This window comes from Oncorhynchus keta, chromosome 34 (assembly GCF_023373465.1).
Source record: "Oncorhynchus keta strain PuntledgeMale-10-30-2019 chromosome 34, Oket_V2, whole genome shotgun sequence".
Classification (NCBI taxonomy): domain Eukaryota; kingdom Metazoa; phylum Chordata; class Actinopteri; order Salmoniformes; family Salmonidae; genus Oncorhynchus; species Oncorhynchus keta.
Window position 1 is genome coordinate 69,614,339 of NC_068454.1, and position 21,419 is coordinate 69,635,757.

Here is a 21,419-nt window from a genome sequence, read left to right on the forward strand (position 1 = left end):
TATATCCCTGTAGTTATATCCCTGTAGTTATATCCCTAGTTACAGTTATATCCCTGTAGTTATATCCCTGTAGTTATATCCCTGTAGTTATATCCCTGTAGTTATATCCCTGTAGTTATATCCCTGTAGTTATATCCCTGTAGTTATATCCCTGTAGTTTATCCCTGTATCCCTGTAGTTATATCCCTGTAGTTATATCCCTGTAGTTACATCCCTGTAGTTATATCCCTGTAGTTATATCCCTGTAGTTATATCCCTGTAGTTACATCCCTGTAGTTATATCCCTGTAGTTATATCCCTGTAGTTATATCCCTGTAGTTATATCCCTGTAGTTATATCCCTGTAGTTATATCCCTGTAGTTATATCCCTGTAGTTATATCCCTGTAGTTATATCCCTGTAGTTATATCCCTGTAGTTATATCCCTGTAGTTATATCCCTGTAGTTATATCCCTGTAGTTACATCCCTGTAGTTATATCCCTGTAGTTATATCCCTGTAGTTATATCCCTGTAGTTATATCCCTGTAGTTATATCTCTGTAGTTATATCCCTGTAGTTACATCCCTGTAGTTATATCCCTGTAGTTATATCCCTGTAGTTATATCCCTGTAGTTATATCCCTGTAGTTATATTCCTGTAGTTATATCCCTGTAGTTATATCCCTGTAGTTACATCCCTGTAGTTATATCCCTGTAGTTATATCCCTGTAGTTATATCCCTGTAGTTATATCCCTGTAGTTATATCCCTGTAGTTATATCCCTGTAGTTATATCCCTGTAGTTACATCCCTGTAGTTATATCCCTGTAGTTATATCCCTGTAGTTACATCCCTGTAGTTATATCCCTGTAGTTATATCCCTGTAGTTATATCCGCAGGGCGGGCATGTTTAGATCATGACATATTGTGTGGACGAAGTGCGGGTGGGTGGCAGGTGGGTTGAACAAAGAAAAAACAATAACTTAACAAATCCATAAATTAATAATTATCGTGTAATTTTTATCTGTAGGCTCTATTTACATTTTCATTTCATTATTTTAGGCTATCGGGCATTAGTGCCAAATGTTTTTGGGAACGGGACAATGTCAGAGTTTACTGTAATTCAATAAGAGAAAAGCTGCAAAAAAAGAGAGTTGAAAATAAAGAGAAGGGAGGCCAGAAAAGTCATGTTTGGGAAAGATTTGGTGAAGTGGTCAAATAGGATGATAGCAGTGCCGGCGATGATATGTGTGATGAGTGTGAGGCGCTATACAAATTCAACAGTCACAAGACGGGCACTTCAAATAGGCCAATGGCACATCAAGGGAACTGTATCCTACTGTTCAGATGGGTTAAATGGAAACTGACATCTGGACACTGACTGTAGGTCTACAAACTCTCACATAGCCTTGATATTAACTCCTGCAGAATGAAGCATTTCTTGCAGTAAAATGTCACACCAAATGCAGGTGAAATATGATTTCTTACTTTGAGCATCTTGAGAGAATGTGCAGTCTGTAGAGATGCTATCTTTATTATCATCAGTTTACCCAGCCCAACCTACCAAACTGTTGTAAATTATAAACCAGGAACATATCTAAATCAGGCAAAAATAAATCCGGCGCCTCCTGTGTCAAAAACAATTTCCATCGTCTCTGACTGTAGCTATATTAGCGGGTTAGGGACGGGTGTGGGCCTCAGATTTTCACTTTATCACATACAGTCGTGGGGTTGCAGATGGGTTATTAGCAATTGCTGGCGGGTATGTGTGAACAAACAGTTGACCTGCGCACCACTAGTGTGAATATGTGGGTATGTGTGTACGTCCTCATCAATCTAAATATCTGTCTGTTTTTTTTTTACTCTCTCTCCCTCTTTTGTTCTTCTCTCAATCTCATTTATCTGTTATTTCTCTCTGTACTTTGATTTTCTCTTGTCCTTTATTCCCTCCACTCTCTTCCGTCCAACAAGTCATTCTTGTGATGTAAGGAGGCCATGTTGGAAAGGGGACTTTGATCGATGCTATTATTTGGACATAGTCAACCTCTCAAGGCAAATACAGAAGGATAACTCTTAAGAAAGAGACTGAAGAATCTCTCACACTGCAATGTGCATCTAATCCATGTTATAGAAGTAAGGAGGACTTAGGAACAGGGCTTCCAATAGCTCTGTATCCCTCTTCCAGTCTTCAGAACTATAGATGTTTTGATAGATTGTGATCCATGTCAGAATTCCATGTTCTTATTCCATCTGTTCGTGAACTAACAATCACGGTTCCAAAGACAAAAAAGACAGCGAGACACACAGTAAATACACAAACACACAATCACACACCACACCTGGTTTTCCATTACACAATTCCCAAGTTTGGCTGATGCTCTTCTGGGTGACCAATCACGTCACGGTTGTGTCCTAAAAATAATAAAAACAAAATGCCATTGGTGGTTAAGTTGCTAACCCCTCCCCCCTGGCCTTGCCCCACCCCTCTAGGCAAAGGCCGTCATCTCACTCGCAGCCAATCACTTCGCTCCGTGGACAGCCGCAAGCGTGATGGCGGCGGTGGCGAGGTAGACAAGACGCGAGGCGGTGGCGGCGGACAGCAGGCCCCACAGACAGGTAAGACAACAGGACGCAGAGGGAGCCCATGCATCAGTCTCTAACAGCCGCTTGGGTCACAGACCACACAGGACCACCTCCTACCATTATAGTCTGTCACTGCACCAAGGCTATAGCTAGCTATCCCTGAATCCCTCCCTCACATAGGCCTGCACATCCATCAAAATCTCCCAAACTCTTTCTTGCCTAAGTGCCACGGCACTAATTCCAACATGGACCCTGAATAAATCGGGTGAAACTGTTTGCTGTTTTGTTGTTTTGTGAGGTCATGAATGTAGCCGCTATACTGGAGATTGTGTCCTGTCTTGAAAAGTAGATAAGTCTCTGCTGAATTAGCGAATCAGGTCCCCCCTCACCCCTGCCATTGGACAGCCATGACTGACCAGCTTTTCCCATTGGTCAGACTAGGCTTGACTGACTGACCGGGTCTACTGAATGCATTGGGCAGTCATGGCAGCCAGGGAAATGATTGACATATCCAGTAACCAATCGCATTGCCTTCCCCTGTATGTCAAGTCAATGTTAAGGATATGGAATCAGAGCCCAGGGAGCCTGGCAGCACAGAATCTCCCCTACGCCAAACCATGCCACGCCCCTTCCTATTTTGGCCAATGGGAGGCTGCTCCTGCATGATAATTAGTTTCGGACCTTCTCCTCCCCCCTCCACCCTGGACCATCCCTTCCTCCTCTCCTCCTCCCTCCCTCCCCCCCTCAGTGGACCAGACTGCGTCAGGTGAGGAGTGGTCGTCATGGAGTGTGTGTTCGGCCACATGCGGTGAGAGCTGGCAGAGCCGCACGCGTTTCTGTGTCTCCTCCTCCTACAGCACCCAGTGCAGCGGCCCGCTCCGAGAGCAGAGGCCCTGCAACAACTCTGCCGTCTGTCCAGGTAAGCTAAGCCCCTTCACCTACCCCCCTCCCTGCTGTCTCCTTGCTGCCCCTCGTCTCCAGCCCTCTCCTGGCTCCGCTCACACATACAAGCCCTCCTCTCTCCCCCTGAAGATCTCTACTCCTTCTTCCCACTGAACAACTCCATGGCCTGGATGTCTATAGCCCTATACAAATCCTCTTTCCTCTGCCTCAGAGAGATGGGCAAGGGGCTTACCTGCTGAGCAGCAGAATAGTTATTCTGATGCCCAACTTCCTGGTGCTGTCTTTACAGAACCTCTCTGTGCAATGCATCCTGGGGTTTCTCTTACGTAACAGACAATAACCCTCCAGACCAGGACTTTAATATGGAACTATGCAGGTGAATACATTTAAACACTGAAATAAGGTCAGCGTAGTCTACACAGGAGAACCATGCAGGCACTGAGAGAAGGATGTTTGTGATGGCATTATGGCATCAGGCTGGTTTGTATCATAGAGTGTTGGATGATTATATGTTTTGGAGTTGATGTTGTTGTTGTTGTTGTTGTTGTTGTTGTTGTTGTCGTGGTGAAGGTCTGTGTGGTTCTCTCTATAAATCATACCCTAGCCGCTCTGATTGCAGTGCATGGGACTTGGGATGAGTGGTCGCCATGGAGCTTGTGTTCGTCAACCTGCGGCCGTGGTTACCGGGATCGCACGCGCAGCTGCAAGCCCCCTCAGTTTGGGGGAGACCCCTGTATGGGGCCGGAGAAGCAGACCAAGTTCTGCAACATCGCTGTCTGCCCAGGTGAGATTACACAGATTTCTCACTGGATTCTTACTCATCTGCTTTCGAAATGGCACCCTACAGTATTCCCTATATAGTGCACTACTTTTGACAACTTCAGTCATCATGGCAGTCACGTCTATGGTTATATAGAGACAAATTATCCCTGAGAAGTGTGAAAAGGTTCTTCTTTATGCACGAAGGTTGAATAAAAACATGTACAATGTAATACAGTTGAAGTCGAAAGTTTACATACCCCTTAGCCAAACACATTTAAACTCAGTTTTTCACAATTTCTGACATTTAATCCAAGTAAAAATTCCCTGTCTTTGGTCAGTTAGGATCACCCATTTATTTTAAGAATGTGAAATGTCAGAATAATAGTAGAAATAATTATTTCTTTCAGCTTATATTTCTTTCATCACATTCCTAGTGGGTCAGAAGTTTACATATACTCAATTAGTATTTGGTAGCATTGTCTTAAAATTGTTTAACTTGGGTCAAACGTTTCGGGTAGCCTTCCACAAGCTTCCCACAATAAGTGTTGGCCCATTCCTCCTGACAGAGCTGGTGTGAAGAACTGAATCAGGTTTGTAGGCTTCTTTGCACGCACACGCTTTTTCAGTTCTGCCCTCAAATGTTCTATAGGATTGAGGTCAGGGCATTGTGATGGCCACTCCAATACCTTGACTTTGTTGTCCTTAACCCATTTTGCCACAACTTTGGAAGTATGCTTGGGGTCATTGTCCATTTGGAAGACCCATTTGCAACCAAGCTTTAACTTCCTGACTGATGTCTTGAGATATATAATATATCCACATAAGTTTCCATCCTCATGATGCCATCTATTTTTGTGAAGTGCACCAGTCCCTCCTGCAGCAAAGCACCCCCACAACATGATGCTGCTACCCCGTGCTTCACGGTTGGGATGGTGTTCTTCAGCTTGCAAGCGTCCCGATTTTTCCTCCAAACATAACGATGGTAATTATGGCCAAACAGTTCTATTTTTGTTTCATCAGACCAGAGGACATTTCTCCAAAAAGTATGATATTTGTCCCCATGTGCAGTTGCAAACTGTAGTCTGGCTTTTTTATGGTGGTCTTAGAGCAGTGGCTTCATCCTTGCTGAGCGGCCTTTCAGGTTATGTTGATATAGGACTAGTTTACTGTGGATATAGATACTTGTGTACCTGTCTCCTCCAGCATCAACACAAGGTCCTTTGCTGTTGTTCTGGGATTGATTTGCTCTTTTCGCACCAAAGTACGTTCATCTCTAGGAGACAGAACGCGTCTCCTTCCTGAGTGGTATTATGGCTGTGTGGTCCCATGGCGTTTATACTTGCGTACTATTGTTTGTACAGATGAACGTGGTACCTTTAGGTGTTTGGAAATTGCTCCCAAGGATGAACTAGATTTGTGGAGGTCTACAATTTGGCTGATTTGTCTTGGCTGGTTTCTTTAGATTTTCCCATGTTCCCAAAGTACTGAGTTTCAAGGTAGACCTTGAAATACATCCACAGGTCCATCTCCAATTCACTCAAATGATGTCAATTAACCTATCAGAAACTTCTAAAGCCACAACATAATTTTCTGAAATTTCCAAGCTGTTTAAAGGCACAGTGAACTTAGTGTATGTAAACTTCTGACCCACTGGAATTGTGATACAGTGAATTATAAGTGAAATAATCTGTCTGTAAACAATTATTGGAAAAATTATCTGTGTCAGGCACGAAGTAGATGTCCTAACTGATTTGCCAAAACTATAGTTTGTTAACAAGAAATTTGTGGAGTGGTAGAAAAAATAGTTTTAATGACTCCAACCTAAGTGTATGTAATCTTCCGACTTCAACTGTACATCTACAGAAGTAACCATGATCTCTCTGTCTTTGTCTCTGTCTCTGTCTCTCTCTCTCTCTCTCTCTCTCTCTCTTTCTGTCTCTCTCTTTCTCTCTCTCTCTCCCTCTTATTTTCTCCCAAATCCCTCTCCCTCTCTGCTCTACTCTCTCTCTCTCTGCTGTCTCAGTTGATGGGGTGTGGAATGAGTGGGCTAATTGGGGTTCATGCTCTGCGTCCTGCTCCAACGGGACCATGCAGCGCATCAGGGAGTGTAACGGACCTTCGTACGGAGGATCAGAGTGTCGCGGGGAGTGGATAGAGACCAGAGACTGCTTCCTACGGGAGTGCCCAGGTAACATCTGCTGTCAAAACTCTGTGTTGATGTTTCCCACAGGTATACAGATCTAGGATCAGTTTACTCTACGCTAATCCTGATTTTAACCATTAGAGCTGTGTTCTGTGTCTTAGTGGAGGGGAAGTGGCATCCTTGGACGTCGTGGGTGGGCTGCACCAAGACATGTGGCGGGGGGAGCCAACAGAGACAGAGGATTTGCTATGGGCCCTTCTTTGGGGGTGAAAATTGTCCTGGAGATCGGGAGGAGGTGCGACACTGCAATGAGAAGCGGTGTCCAGGTGAGTAGTCAGAACACAGTCATGGAAAGGTGTGCTCTTACTCAATCTATCCAATGTATTTATAAAGCCCTCTTTACATCCGCTGATGTCATCGGCAATCTGTCATTTTTTTATTATACGTCCTGTATCTCATATTTACTTTTGCTTCATATCTTTTGTCAAAATTGAACACATTTGGGTTGTTTCACGAAGTGAATGCCTTTTGCGTCCCTTTTGATATTTTAAGTAGAAATTGTGCATCAATATTGCCTTTTAAAAAAACTCTTATATTATAGCTGGAGTTGCTACATCCATTTTTATACTTATAAATTAATGATACCGTATTTACCCGATTGATTCTTGAAGAATATAGCTTATAAATGCCTCATGAGCTTAGTTCAACTGTCATACTGTACCCCATCAGAACCCAAAATACAAGCATATTTTACTATAATATTTGTAAACATGTCAATGTAAGCAAACACGGTATAGCCTCAAAACATGGTTTAAAGTATCATTTTGAAGTTATGGATGATCAGTACTTGCAAACATAACTCTTATTGAATTTGAGTGGTTACATTTCTCCAGGTCCATCCCTTAACTTTTTTACCAGAACACAGGAGAGGGGACAGTTTTGTTATTGTTTCAATGAAGGATTCTTGCTTTAAATAAAGTCCCTTTTAATATAGACCAAATAGAGAATTCAATAAATCTGATTTTGAATATGAAAAAAGCTGTCTAAAATAGAAAAATGCAGCATTTTGACACGTCCTCCGTCAACCCTCTGTCCTCCGTTATATTGTATGCCAGGAAGAGAAGCTGCTGCCTTGGCAGCAGCTAATAGAAATCCATAAAAAATACAAAAACAAACCCTGTGTCACTTCTAGGAAGATTATAACCCACTTAATCACAAAATGTCTCCAAGTTGCACCATCATTGTAAAGAGCTAGTTATTTTGTTGCTTTGACAAAAAGTAATTTCTGAATATTATTATTTATTTCATGTGATTAGGTCAACCCTGTTACATGAACTGAACTCTCATTTTAAGGTCAACCCTGTTACATGAACTGAACTCTCATTTTAAGGTCAACCCTGTTACATGGACTGAACTCTCATTTTAAGGTCAACCCTGTTACATGGACTGAACTCTCATTTTAAGGTCAACCCTGTTACATGAACTGAACTCTCATTTTAAGGTTGATCCTGTTACATGAACTGAACTCTCATTTTAATATGGTGAAACTATTCCTTTTTAAATATTTATTTTTCTATATATAATAATTGAACATCTTATAATCAAATCATAGTGTAAAAGAAGGTGAGCTGGTATAACTATATTTGGCAAATTTCTGGTGTTTTGTGGCGGAAAACTGAGTGGGTCGAGGATAACTCATCATCCCTGATACCCATAGATAGTCTCGTAGCGTTGACTATCATTAAATGTGAAGACTTATATTATCAAATCAATTCTCTATGTGTAATTAGTCTTTACGTGATTAAACGAATCATGTAACTTTAATTAACTAGGAAGTCGGGGCACCACTGGAAAATATTTAAACAGTATTTATTTCCAGAATGAACTCTTTGGATATTTTCATATCTTATCAATTACAGTCACTTATTAATGTATTATTACCTCACCGGTCTCTTTGCTGAATGCCACAAACCCTTGGATATCTGCACGAACCCTAGCAGAAATCACAAATTAGCAATATACAAATTAGCTTAATTATTTATTTGCTAAATAATAAATCGTATCAATTACAGACTTACAAACACACACACAATAGTTCAAACATTGGTTACTGACATGATAGAAAAATCCCTAGTGGGCTAAGCCGATATGACAGCTTGGTAGAAAGGGGTGGGGACAGTTCAAGAGCGGGAAACTCAGTGTGGATTCACTACATACATACAGTTGAATACTTCATCGTAAATATAGACATTTAGCACCCTAACAACTGCATATTTGGATTTTAGAAATGCAAATGACATATTCACGAGTGTATGCCTTTGTTGTCTCTCTGTGATCGCTGGTCTGTCTGCTGGATAGTCAGTAGACAGAAAGCCTCTGGTTTGTCCACCAAAGATCAAAGTCTGTCGTAGATGTCAGTTGTTATATTGGATACGTCAGAGTACTTCTTTGATCGGATGCGTTTACCAGACTAAAGTATTTAAACAGCTGCAGCCTGAATAATTGTTCTTTACTTTGTAGATTTCTTAGCCATTTCAACTTGGGAATGATCTCCACGTTCTCTGGTTTTGTCTTTTGGTTGAGTTGCCAACAATTTCAACATGTAGCGACAGCTTCCATGTTTTCTGGTCTGATGTACATTTTATCACGAGTGGTTTTGTACTCTGTGGAAGACGGTTCCATGACGCCTGACGTCATTTCTGGGCTCACGGGGGCGTGGCCACTGACTAGTTAAAACTTTATATCTAAACAAGTATCTCGTTTAGAAGGCCAACATGACATTACATCTTCTCACAAATAGTTTCATATTCAGTCATATATTTCATACAACCATTAGATGCAAAACCCATAATTGAGAAGTGTACACAACCAAAGACACAGTAATGTGTTTCTTGTCCTTCATGAGATCACCAAATGAAACAACCTTAACTGTCCCTTAAGTGTCCACAGACCACTCCAACATTCTCAAAAGTAGAAATATTGTTTAATTCTCCAATTTTGGGGATTAGGAGTTTTGTCAAGAATAATGAATTTGTTCTCCATAGGCTCTCTCCCTCAATACTCCATGGCAGTGAAGAGAGTTTATACCAGGAATGTATATGCACGCCACAAGCTTCCATTCCTCCTGTCCCAAGGGGATTCATGGCTGATTTAAGAGGAAACCCTGTTTCTTTAAGTTGGCACTTAATAGGCACTTACTATTCTTTACTTTATTTAACCTCTTGAGATGGGAAACCATGAACATGTGCTCTTTATGACAGGTGTACACATTTTGTGAAATCAAATGTTGTTGTTTTTTACCAAGTTACACTTCTGAAAAGGCACTGAATCGGTGGAACGACCCATTCGACACTCAGATTGGTGGAACACTGATGTTTGCTTTTGGTTTTGGTGCAGAACCTCATGAGATCTGTGCAGAGGAGAACTTCTCCAACGTAGTGTGGAAAATGACTCCAGCAGGGGACACAGCGGCCGTACGCTGCCCTCCCAATGCCAATGGTGAGCTACCTCCCTTTTACACTGAGACATACAGTGCATTCAGAAAGTATTCAGACCCCTTGACTTTTTCCACATATTGTTACATTACGGCATACTTCTAAAATAGATTAAAAAAAATGTTATTTCCCTCATCAATCTACGCACAATACCCCATAATGAAAAGCTAAAACAGGTTTCTATAGATTTTAGCACATTTATAAAAACAACAACAACTGAAATATCACATTTACATAAGTATTTAGACCCAATACTCAGTACTTTGTTGAAGCACCAATGGCATTGACGACAGCCTTCTAGACTCCTTAGGTACAACGCTACAAGCTTGGCACACCTGTATTTGTCGAATTTCTCCCATTCTTCTCTACAGATCCTCTGAAGCTCTGTCAGTTTGGATGGGGAGCGATGCTGCAAAGCTATTTTCAGGTCACTCCAAAGATGTTTGATCTGGTTCAAGTCCGGGATCTGGCTGGGTCACTCGAGGACATTCAGAGACTTGTCCCGAAGTCACTCCTGTGTTGTCTTTACTGTGGGCATAGGGTAGGGTCATTGTCCTGTTGGAAGGTGAACCTTCGCCCCAATCTGAGGTGCTGAGCGCTTGGAGCTCTCTGTACTTTGCTCCGTTCATCTTTTCCTCGATCCCGACGAGTCTCTCAGTCCCTGCCGCTGAAAGACATCCCTACAACATGATGCTACCACCACCATTTTTTCACTGTAGGGATGGTGCCATGTTTCCTCCAGACGTGATGCTTGGTTATTCAGACCAAAGATTTCTAGGTGCTGCTTGGAAAACTCCAAGCGGGCTGTCATGTGCATTTTACTGAGGAGTGGCTTCTGTCTGGCCACTCTACCATAGAGACCTGATTGGTGGAGTTCTGCAGTGATGGTTGTCCTTCTAGAAGGTTCTCCCATCTCCACAGAGGAACTGTGGAGCTCTGTCAGAGTGACAAAGGCCTTTCTCCCCTGATTGCTCAGTTTGGCTGGGTGGCCAGCTCTATGAAGAGTTTTGGTGGTTCCAAACTTCTTTCATTTAAGAACGATGAAGGCCACTGTGGTCTTGTCGACCTTCAATGCTGCAGAAATGTCTGTGCCTCAACACAATCCTGTCTCCGGGCTCCACAGACAATTCCTTCAACCTCATGGGTTGGTTTTTTCTCTGACATGCACTGTCAACTGTGGGACCTTATATAGACAGGTGTGTGCCTTTGAAAAACATGTCCAATCAATTGAATTTACCACGGGTGGACTCCAATCAAGTTGTAGAAACATCGTAAGAATAATCAATGAAAATATAATTAATTTGAGCTCAATTTTGAGTCTCATAGCAAAGGGTCTGAATACTTACTGTATGTAAACAAGGTATGTCTGTTAGTTTTTTTATATAAATTTGTAAAACATTCTAAAAACATGTTTTTGTTTGTCGTTGTGGGGTACTGTGTGGAAATTGTGGAAATTGTGTGAAAAAAATATGGAATAAATGTTCGAATAAGGCTGTAACTTAACAAATTGTGGGTAAAGTTAAGGGGTCTGAATACTTTCTGAATACACTGTAGCTGTAGACTCCAATGGCTTCAGACGCTAGACGCCATAAGAGTCCACAGCCATGTCTCAGAGTAAACTCTTAGTAACCTTCCTGATCTACACCTAGCCAGAGGGATACCCATAAGACATGCCTGGCTTAAGATGGGTTATGCCTCTAGGATCCCCCGGTTCTAGTGATGTTTACTCCCCAGTCTGTGTCCCCATCCAGGGCTGATCCTGAGGCGGTGCACCCTGGATGATGAGGGAATAGCCTACTGGGAGAACCCCACTTATATGAAGTGTATCTCCAATGACTACCGCAGCATCCAAACACTGGTGAGTACCAGAGAGATGACCAACGATTGAAAATGTACTCTTGTACATTACATCTGAAAACAGAAGCTACAAAGTGCCCATAGAATGCCATTTCAGATATTTTGCCTGCTCAGTTCAATACATCCCACTGGGCACAGATGTCAATTCGATGTCTTTTCCACGTTGGTGCAAGGTAATGTCTTTGAAATGACGTGGAAACAATGTTGATTCAACCAGTGTGTGACCAGTGGGATGTTACTAACAAACCATAAATGGTCAAGACCAAATTAAGAAGACAGACAGGAAATGTATGTTAGTGATCAGAAGATCACCTCTATTCAGTGGTGATATGTTCTGAGTGCTTCACTCATACCTTTCCTCCACAGACTCGGGAACACCTGTCCAAGGCCCAGCGGGGGCTTGTGGGGGATGGAGTTTCAGAGGTGATGACCAAGCTCAGGGTGACGTCCAGCGATGGGACCAGCTACAGTGGAGACTTGCTGGCCATAGTGGACGTACTGAAGAACATGACAGAGATCTTCAGAAGGGCCTACAACAGCCCCAGCAATGCAGACATGAGAGTAAGAGGAGGGAGCATGTCTTTGGATTGGAAGTCATTAGGTCATTAGGTCATTAGGTTTGGGTCAGGGCTACATTTAGAATTGACTGGTGTTAAAGAAATGGCTGGAGGGAATGTTTGTAGTAGGTCTATTGATGGCTAATGTTGTAGAGTCATGTCTCATGGCCTCCTCGCTCCCTTTCTCTTCCTTCTCTACTGGATCACAGAACTTTGTCCAGTCAGTCAGTAACCTGCTGATGGAGGAGAACAGAGAGAGATGGGAAGAAGCACAACTGGTGAGTTGGTCTCTTTCTCTTCTTCTCACAGACTCCCTGGCGCTTCTTTATGCACACACATGAGCTAGCATGCATGGTCACAGTTTGTGCTCCTTCTTGATGTGTGTCGGCCATGTGTTGTGCAGAGATCATTTCAATGACTATTCTCTGGTGCCTTTGTGTCTAGCCATTGGCATCATAGTGACATCATACCAGTCTCCCTGGAGATATATGGATGGTGCGTGATGCATATGAACAGTGGGTGTCTGTTTGGTGTTCGCTCCATCAGTTCTCGTGTCTCCACTCTCTCTCTCTCTCTCTCTCTCTCTCTCTCTCTCTCTCTCTCTCTCTCTCTCTCTCTCTCTCTCTCTCTCTCTCTCTCTCTCTCTCTCTCTCTCTCTGGCTTCCCCTATTCTCTCTCTTAGTTGGGTCCTAACATCAAGGAGCTGTTCCGGTTGGTGGAAGACTTTGTGGATGTCTACGGTCTTAGGATGAAAGACTTCCAGGACATGGTCGAGGTCACGGATAACTTAGGTAAGCTTTTTCCTTTGACCTTAGTCTCTTTGGCTGTGTCTGAAAATATTGCTTCCTCTGTCCTTGTGTCCTCAATTCTTCTCAAAATGCATGTCTTGAATTCCTCCAAACCTCATTGGAGGAGGAGGGACTTTGGATCCTCTCCTCCAACGACAGGAATTGTTGAAACAAGGATGGAGAAAGCAAGGATTCGATGGCTTGTAATGTTTTCAGACAGCTGCGCCTTTGTTCGTTCAATGTGGACTTTTTTGATTGAACTATTTGTTTTTTTCCAAGTTAATACTAGGTCTTTAGGCCGTGGTGGAAAAGCAGGGATAGCCACATTGGCAGTATTCCAGAGCTGTATAATCTGAATTGGATATGCACCCAGCCAGGACACTAGGGGATCTCATCTGTTAGCGTTGTGTCTGGTGTGTGTGGATCTCACTGGTTCAGTCAGTACAGTCTCTCTATGTCTTTTGGAATCAGAACAGAAGAGTGTGAGCAAGGAGGTCTAAATATTGCCATTCCCCCTGGGTACCACCCACAAACCAAACAGGGCTATAGAACAGACATCCTGGGCTGTTCCCACTGGGCACACACTGGTTGAGTCGACATTGTTTCCACGGCATTTCAACCAATGTGAAATAGATGTTGAATTGACGTCTGTGCCCAGTTTGGTTGTGTCTCAAGAGATCCTAAAATCACACTCACAATCTGCTCAGTTCCAGACCAGTGACTGTGAACTTCTGTTTACACATGCACAAACACACAAACAAACACACGCTCTTGCGCACAAACACACACATACACACAAACACAAGGACTGTGAACTCCTCTGTTTCACGCAGCATATAATATTTACAGAACTAACAGCATTCCACCAGCAGGCGCTTGGCTTCCAGCTGACCTGCAGATGAACATGGCACAGTGTGTATAGGGAGGTCTGTAGCTGGCGTGTCTGGGGAGTGTGTGGAGGAGTGGTGGGGCCTGCCGTAAGGTGCTGTTTCTCGCTCTGCCCAGCCCGCTGCCCGCCTCGCTGTCTGCACTGCAGCCGAACCTCCACCCACACCCACCGCCACACCGCTCCTAGTCACTGACCTCACACTCCCTAGTCCCAAACATATCACACAGAGTGAGAGAGAGAGAGAGAGAGAGAGAGAGAGAGAGAGAGAGAGAGAGAGAGAGAGAGAGAGAGAGAGAGAGAGAGAGAGAAAGAGAGAGAGAGAGAGAGAGAGAGAGAGAGAGAGAGGGATGGATGGATGGAGAAAGATAAGGAAAATAAACAAGTTAGTTATTACTGTATTTAGATAGCTATAATTTAAATATGTACATAGTGAGAAAGAAGAGGCTGGCCAAACAAATGGCTAACACACATTATAAACTGGATGGTTCAAGCCCTGAATGCTAATTGGATGATGGTTCGAGCCCTGAATGCTAATTGGCTGTCATACCCGTATACCACGAGTTCGACAAAACATTTATTTTTACTGCTCTAATTATGTTGGTAACCAGTTTATAATAGCATTAAGGCACCTCGGGGGTTTGTGGTATATGGCCAAAATACAACAGCTAAGGGCTGTATCCAGGCATCCTGCGTTGCATCGTACGTAAGAACAGACCTTAGCCGTAGAATATTGCCCATATACCACACCCCCCCGGGCCTTATTGATTAAGTAAGTGATGAGTCATGAGTTTATGTAGTGAATAAAATATATCTCTCGCTCTCTCCAGTTCTGTCCATCCACAAGCGTCCGGTGGCGGGTAATGCAGACATCAGCTTCCCTATGAAGGGCTGGAAGGGGATGATGGACTGGGCCCGCAGCTCTGAGGACAGAGTTACTGTCTCCAAGAACATCCTCTCCACAGGCAAGCCAGGTGCGAGCACACACACACACACACACACACACACACACACACACACACACACACACACACACACACACACACACACACACACACACACACACACACACACACACACACACAGACAGACAGACAGACAGACAGACAGACAGACAGACAGACAGACAGACAGACAGACAGACAGACAGACAGACAGACAGACAGACAGACAGACAGACAGACAGACAGACAGACAGACAGACAGACAGACACACACACACACCCAAACAAAACATTCATACAAAATTTGCATATGGAATTGCACTTGACATTTGAGAGCCTCCAGACTCTCACCTCTGTCGAGACGTGGGGTTCCTCAGTCTCAGCCAATGGGATAGTTTTGGCTCTCTCTGTGACATAGATCATTACCACGGCTACCATGCTAATGAACCAGTCACTTGCTAATCAGAAGTCAACAGGAGCCAATCAGGGGCAATTAAAGCTAATCTCCTCCCCCACTGGTAGAAGTGTCTCCATGGCGGCAACAGCATATCAACAGTCACTCATGCCTCTCACCTGCTGCTCTATACTGGGCATGGTTCACAGGGGGCCATGCCCAGATGCACTGATTGAAATGTTTTTCCTCAGCCGCCTCTCTGAAACTTATCAGAGCAGTAAAAATGGGGGACATGCATCGAAACACACACACACACACACAAACACACACACACATGCGCGCGCGTAGGCACACACAGACACGCATGCACACACACACAGACACACGCAACAGTGCACTGTATAATTGTTAAATATCCCCGTTTGTTGCCTCTCTACTGCTGTGATCATTCTGGCTGAACATATTGGCTAGCAGGCCCATTATATGAAGGGGTGTGCAAGATACTTTATGTCACACACACACAGACATGCATACACAAACTTTCCCTCTCTCTCGCTCGGTTCCTCCCTGATGCCCATGGGATCTCAGCTGCCTGGCCTGGAGCAGTATAGTACCCATTGCACGCTGCCTGGCCTGGAGCAGTATAGTACCCTCTGCATGCTGCCTGGCCTGGAGCAGTATAGTACCCTCTGCATGCTGCCTGGCCTACTTCTGTGTCCTCTCAGCACACATCCATACTGCCAGCCTGCCAGACACAGCGTGTTGGAGCGTGAGAGAGAGCTGAGGTCCTTTAGATAGAGGAACAGATGGACTTTGTGGGTTCCTGTCTGTGACACTGCAGCAGGAGACAGCTTCAGGCTCTGTCCTTCTCTTCTGGCCTTCTGCCCAGCAGTTTAGTTTAGCTGTGACACAGGTTGGACTAAATCTCATATTTTTCTGGGTGTGTTTTTTGTCTTTTTTTACCAGTGCAGTCTGCCATCACAGCATACCATGCCCAGCCATGCTACCATGGCAACCCTTTTCGTCGCATGAAATATATTGTTGTGTGACAGTGGAAAATTATTCAATGTCATCTGGCCTTTTGCATTTGGCTGTGTGTGTGTGTGTGTGTGTGTGTGTGTGTGTGTGTGTGTGTGTGTGTGTGTGTGTGTGTGTGTGTGTGTGTGTGTGTGTGTGTGTGTGTGTGTGTGTGTGTGTGTGTGTGTGTGTGTGTGTGTGTGTGTGTGTGTGTGTGTGTGTGTGTGTGTGTGGGTGGGTGTGTGTGGGTGGGTGGGTGGGTGGGTGTGTAAGTGCATGCATGTGTAAACAATCATGTTTATTAGGTCTGTTCCAATGGCTATTTAGTGATTATGAGTAAGTCTGGATGTAAGTGTGTTTGTGTGTGAGTGATGATGTCGTGTGAGTGTCTGTTTATAGATGGGTAGTTATGTAGGCCAGCTGCAGAGGTACAGAGCCAAGAAGACAGGAGGGAGGCTGGCTGACCTGTACTCCCTCTCCTGCTGTCCTTCAGCACAGACCACTAAGACTAGAGCTGCAGGTCATCACACACACCTGCACACACCACTGACACACTAACACAAACACACACCACTGACACACTAACACAAACACACGTCACTCCTCCATCTCTCCCTTTTTTAATGGATTCTGACCTCTCTCTCTCTCGCCCTCTTTCTCTCTCTCTCTCTCTCTCTCTCTCTCGCCCTCTCTCTCTCTCTCTTTCTCCCTCTCTCTCCCTTTCTCCCTCTCTCTCCCTATATATATATATATCCCTCTCCCTATTCCTCTTCCTCTCTCTCCCTCTCTCTCCCTCTCTCTCTTCCTCTCCCTCTCTCTCTCTCTCTCTCTCTCTCTCTCTCTCTCTCTCTCTCTCTCTCTCTCTCTCTCTCTCTCTCTCTCTCTCTCTCTCTCTCTCTTTCCCTCTCTCTCTTTCAATTCAATTTCAATTTAAGGGGCTTTCTCTCACTCACTCTCTTTCTTTCTCTCTCTCCCTCCATCTCTTTTGTGTCTGTTCGTGTGTGTGTTGGTCTGTGTCTGAACGGTGGGCACATGTCTGTGTTGTACTCCAGATACAGATGACTTGTCAGCGTTTGTCACTGGGATCGTTCTCTACAGAAACCTGGGCAGCATCCTATCTCTACAGAGGTGAGAGGGTTTATTGACATCTCTACTTGCAATGCTTTCTCCAAAGATGCGTCAAAAGTAGTGTAATATAAAGGGAATGGGGTGCCATTTGGAACGCAGCCCAGCACAGAACGCATCCCAGAAGCTCTTTTGATTGGTGGCTAATGGGCTTTGAATGCTACCACGTAGTTCCTTAGTCTCTTATCTGTGAGAAGGATGTCTGAAGGAGCTAGAATGAATAACATTTCAGAGAACGGCTTTATGCTAAGCACATGTATTCAAACACCATGTGTATTTGTGGGCTACAGCTTTCTCTCGTCCAGTGAGGAGTGTTCTCTCCGTTAATGTTAATGTTAATATTATGTGCGTGTGTAATGAGATGGAGGAACACAGGCTAGCGTGGCGGAATCACACTCAACCCTCCCACATACTTCATTCACTGCAAATTGATGTGTTTTGTAGCCCTTTCCTGCCGTCAAATGACCTAGTGGCCTCATGGGTGGAACGTTATTCATATCTTTCATAATTTCAAAATTAATAAACGTTATTTCAAAAACACACTTAAAATCCGGTGTTTCAATGTCAAACGGTTTTGTTTTATTTCAGTCTTCTGTGATGTATATAAAGTGTAATATTGGGATGCAAATTCACAAGTTAATACATTTCAACTCTACATATATCTGACATGGTACAGGTGTCTTATTTTTTAAGCCCATAACCATGTGTGTGAGGTTTCAAAATAGAATTGTTTAAGACTACCAGAAAACACCCTGTGTGAAAACACCCTGATTTAGCCCACTGCAGTAAAAGGTTTTGTAACAGATTCCTCTTTCCATTCACCAAATTGCAGAGTTGGGAAGCTGGAATCATTTGTGAGTGGACGAATGTGCGCGTTTGAAGTGATTGTTTGACAATCAGTTGAAAACATCACGACTGGTTGTTTTTATGCCACATTAAAATGATATACATGTTAGAAGTGATATGACACATCTTTACTGGGTCTAGGGCACAAGGCCCACAGAGATCATATACAAAATGAATAGGGATTCTATATGCCTATGTAATTCTATGATTACACCAAGGCTATAAAATATTCATTGTGTGCGCGCTTGGGTGTCCCGTACCGGTAAGAAATGAATTCTACTTTCCCCCCAGGGCGCGCATGTGGAAGCTCCTCTTCTATCTTGTCTTTATCAGGGCCTAGTTAGTTATTTTTCTTTCCTTTTTTTCCCTCAGATTTCTTTTCCCCTTCAAGGAAATGTGATCAGTTTTAGACAGAGGCTGACTGACACAAACGTTTACGTTGACTGATTGCGTTCTGAGAAGTGAGAGGGAGAAAGAGCGAGAGGGAGAAAGAGCGAGGGAGAGAGAGCGAGAGGGAGAGAGAGTGAGAGGGAGAAAGAGCGAGAGGGAGAGAGAGCGAGAGAGAGCGAGAGGGAGAGAGAGCGAGAGTGAGAAAGAGAGAGAGGGAGAGAGAGTGAGAGGAGAGAGAGTGAGAGGGAGAAAGAGCGAGAGGGAGAGAGAGTGAGAGAGAGAAAGAGCGAGAGGGAGAGAGAGTGAGAGGGAGAAAGAGCGAGAGGGAGAAAGAGTGAGAGGGAGAAAGAGCGAGAGGGAGAAAGAGCGAGAGAGAGAAAGAGCGAGAGGGAGAAAGAGTGAGCGGGAGAAAGAGCTAGAGGGAGAGAGAGTGAGAGAGAGAAAGAGCGAGAGGGAGAGAGAGTGAGAGGGAGAAAGAGCGAGAGGGAGAGAGAGTGAGAGAGAGAAAGAGCGAGAGGGAGAGCGAGTGAGAGAGAGAAAGAGTGAGAGGGAGAGCGAGTGGGGGCTGTGAAACACTGTCTATTTCAAACTATTTCACGGGTTAAGTGCTGGGACATACAAGGGTGTCTTGAGGGACATGTGTGCTATGTTAGGGAGAGATGGGAACATGTGTTGTAGGGATGGGACAATATTACTGCAGGGAGGTTTGAGTTGGTTGAAGGGAACAGCGATTAACAACGATGACAATGATGTGTGGTTCTCAGGTGATATGTCACCTGACCATGTGTGTTGTCCTATGCTGGTGACACCACTCTGTCCCTCCCTCCATCCAGAAACAGCACCGTGCTCAACTCCAAGGTGGTGTCTGTGACCATCAAGCCCACCCCAGGATCCCTCTCTACCCCGGTGGAGGTCCAGTTCTCACACCTTTACAACGTGAGTGACCTTTCACATCTGACCCTCTGACCTGAGCAGTGACCTCAGTAGTAATTGACCTCTGTAGTGTAACAGAGTAGGAAGGGCCTTGACAAATCATGTGGCTTATCACATAAAAACACACGCTACTGATATTTGAGAGCATTCCAAAAGACTTACCATGCCTTTATCACTGAAAATCACTTTTAGCACTTAGAAAAGCACTAGACAAGTCAATTTCATCATCCCCTCAAATGGAGGTTTATGAGAACATCTGTAATCAGAGCATATGTCCATGGAGGTATATGGAGGTATATGAGAACATCTGTAATCAGAGCATATGTCCATGGAGGTATATGGAGGTATATGAGAACATCTGTAATCAGAGCGTATGTCCATGGAGGTATATGGAGGTATATGAGAACATCTGTAATCAGAGCATATGTCCATGGAGGTATATGGAGGTATATGGAGGTATATGAGAACATCTGTAATCAGAGCATATGTCCATGGAGGTATATGGAGGTATATGAGAACATCTGTAATCAGAGCGTATGTCCATGGAGGTATATGGAGGTATATGAGAACATCTGTAATCAGAGCATATGTCCATGGAGGTATATGGAGGTATATGAGAACATCTGTAATCAGAGCATATGTCCATGGAGGTATATGGAGGTATATGAGAACATCTGTAATCAGAGCGTATGTCCATGGAGGTATATGAGAACATCTGTAATCAGAGCATATGTCCATGGAGGTATATGGAGGTATATGAGAACATCTGTAATCAGAGCATATGTCCATGGAGGTATATGGAGGTATATGAGAACATCTGTAATCAGAGCATATGTCCATGGAGGTATATGGAGGTATATGAGAACATCTGTAGTCAGAGCATATGTCCATGGAGGTATATGGAGGTATATGAGAACATCTGTAATCAGAGCATGTGTTCATGGAGGTATATGGAGGTATATGGAGGTATATGGAGGTATATGAGAACATCTGTAATCAGAGCATGTGTTCATGGAGGTATATGGAGGTATATGGAGGTATATGAGAACATCTGTAATCAGAGCATATGTCCATGGAGGTATATGGAGGTATATGAGAACATCTGTAGTCAGAGCATATGTCCATGGAGGTATATGGAGGTATATGAGAACATCTGTAATCAGAGCATGTGTTCATGGAGGTATATGGAGGTATATGGAGGTATATGGAGGTATATGGAGGTATATGAGAACATCTGTAATCAGAGCATGTGTTCATGGAGGTATATGGAGGTATATGGAGGTATATGAGAACATCTGTAATCAGAGCATATGTCCATGGAGGTATATGGAGGTATATGAGAACATCTGTAGTCAGAGCGTATGTCCATGGAGGTATATGGAGGTATATGAGAACATCTGTAATCAGAGCATATGTCCATGGAGGTATATGGAGGTATATGAGAACATCTGTAATCAGAGCATATGTCCATGGAGGTATATGGAGGTATATGAGAACATCTGTAATCAGAGCATATGTCCATGGAGGTATATGGAGGTATATGGAGGTATATGAGAACATCTGTAATCAGAGCATATGTCCATGGAGGTATATGGAGGTATATGAGAACATCTGTAATCAGAGCATATGTCCATGGAGGTATATGGAGGTATATGAGAACATCTGTAATCAGAGCATATGTCCATGGAGGTATATGGAGGTTTATGAGAACATCTGTAATCAGAGCATATATCCATGGAGGTATATGAGAACATCTGTAATCAGAGCATATGTTCATGGAGGTATATGGAGGTATATGGAGGTATATGAGAACATCTGTA

General features: G+C 43.7%; 1 protein-coding gene across 8 annotated transcripts in view; it reads left to right on the forward strand.

Annotated features, from left to right (window-relative positions):
- Positions 1 to 21,419, forward strand: part of LOC118371076 (adhesion G protein-coupled receptor B1-like) — a 126,110-nt gene that overhangs the window by 70,319 nt on the left and 34,372 nt on the right. For 5 of the 8 annotated variants that reach the window (XM_052494588.1, XM_052494583.1, XM_052494587.1 and 2 more), the window contains 13 exons: positions 2,468 to 2,593; positions 3,309 to 3,479; positions 4,068 to 4,247; positions 6,249 to 6,413; positions 6,530 to 6,694; positions 9,765 to 9,866; positions 11,614 to 11,720; positions 12,086 to 12,280; positions 12,486 to 12,554; positions 12,959 to 13,067; positions 14,781 to 14,924; positions 17,358 to 17,433; positions 19,500 to 19,602. In XM_052494588.1, coding sequence (XP_052350548.1) covers positions 2,468 to 2,593; positions 3,309 to 3,479; positions 4,068 to 4,247; positions 6,249 to 6,413; positions 6,530 to 6,694; positions 9,765 to 9,866; positions 11,614 to 11,720; positions 12,086 to 12,280; positions 12,486 to 12,554; positions 12,959 to 13,067; positions 14,781 to 14,924; positions 17,358 to 17,433; positions 19,500 to 19,602 — 1,712 coding nt within the window. The remainder of the gene's footprint in view (positions 1 to 2,467; positions 2,594 to 3,308; positions 3,480 to 4,067; positions 4,248 to 6,248; positions 6,414 to 6,529; positions 6,695 to 9,764; positions 9,867 to 11,613; positions 11,721 to 12,085; positions 12,281 to 12,485; positions 12,555 to 12,958; positions 13,068 to 14,780; positions 14,925 to 17,357; positions 17,434 to 19,499; positions 19,603 to 21,419) is intronic. The other 3 variants (XM_052494586.1, XM_052494590.1, XM_052494585.1) reach the window with 2 other exon arrangements.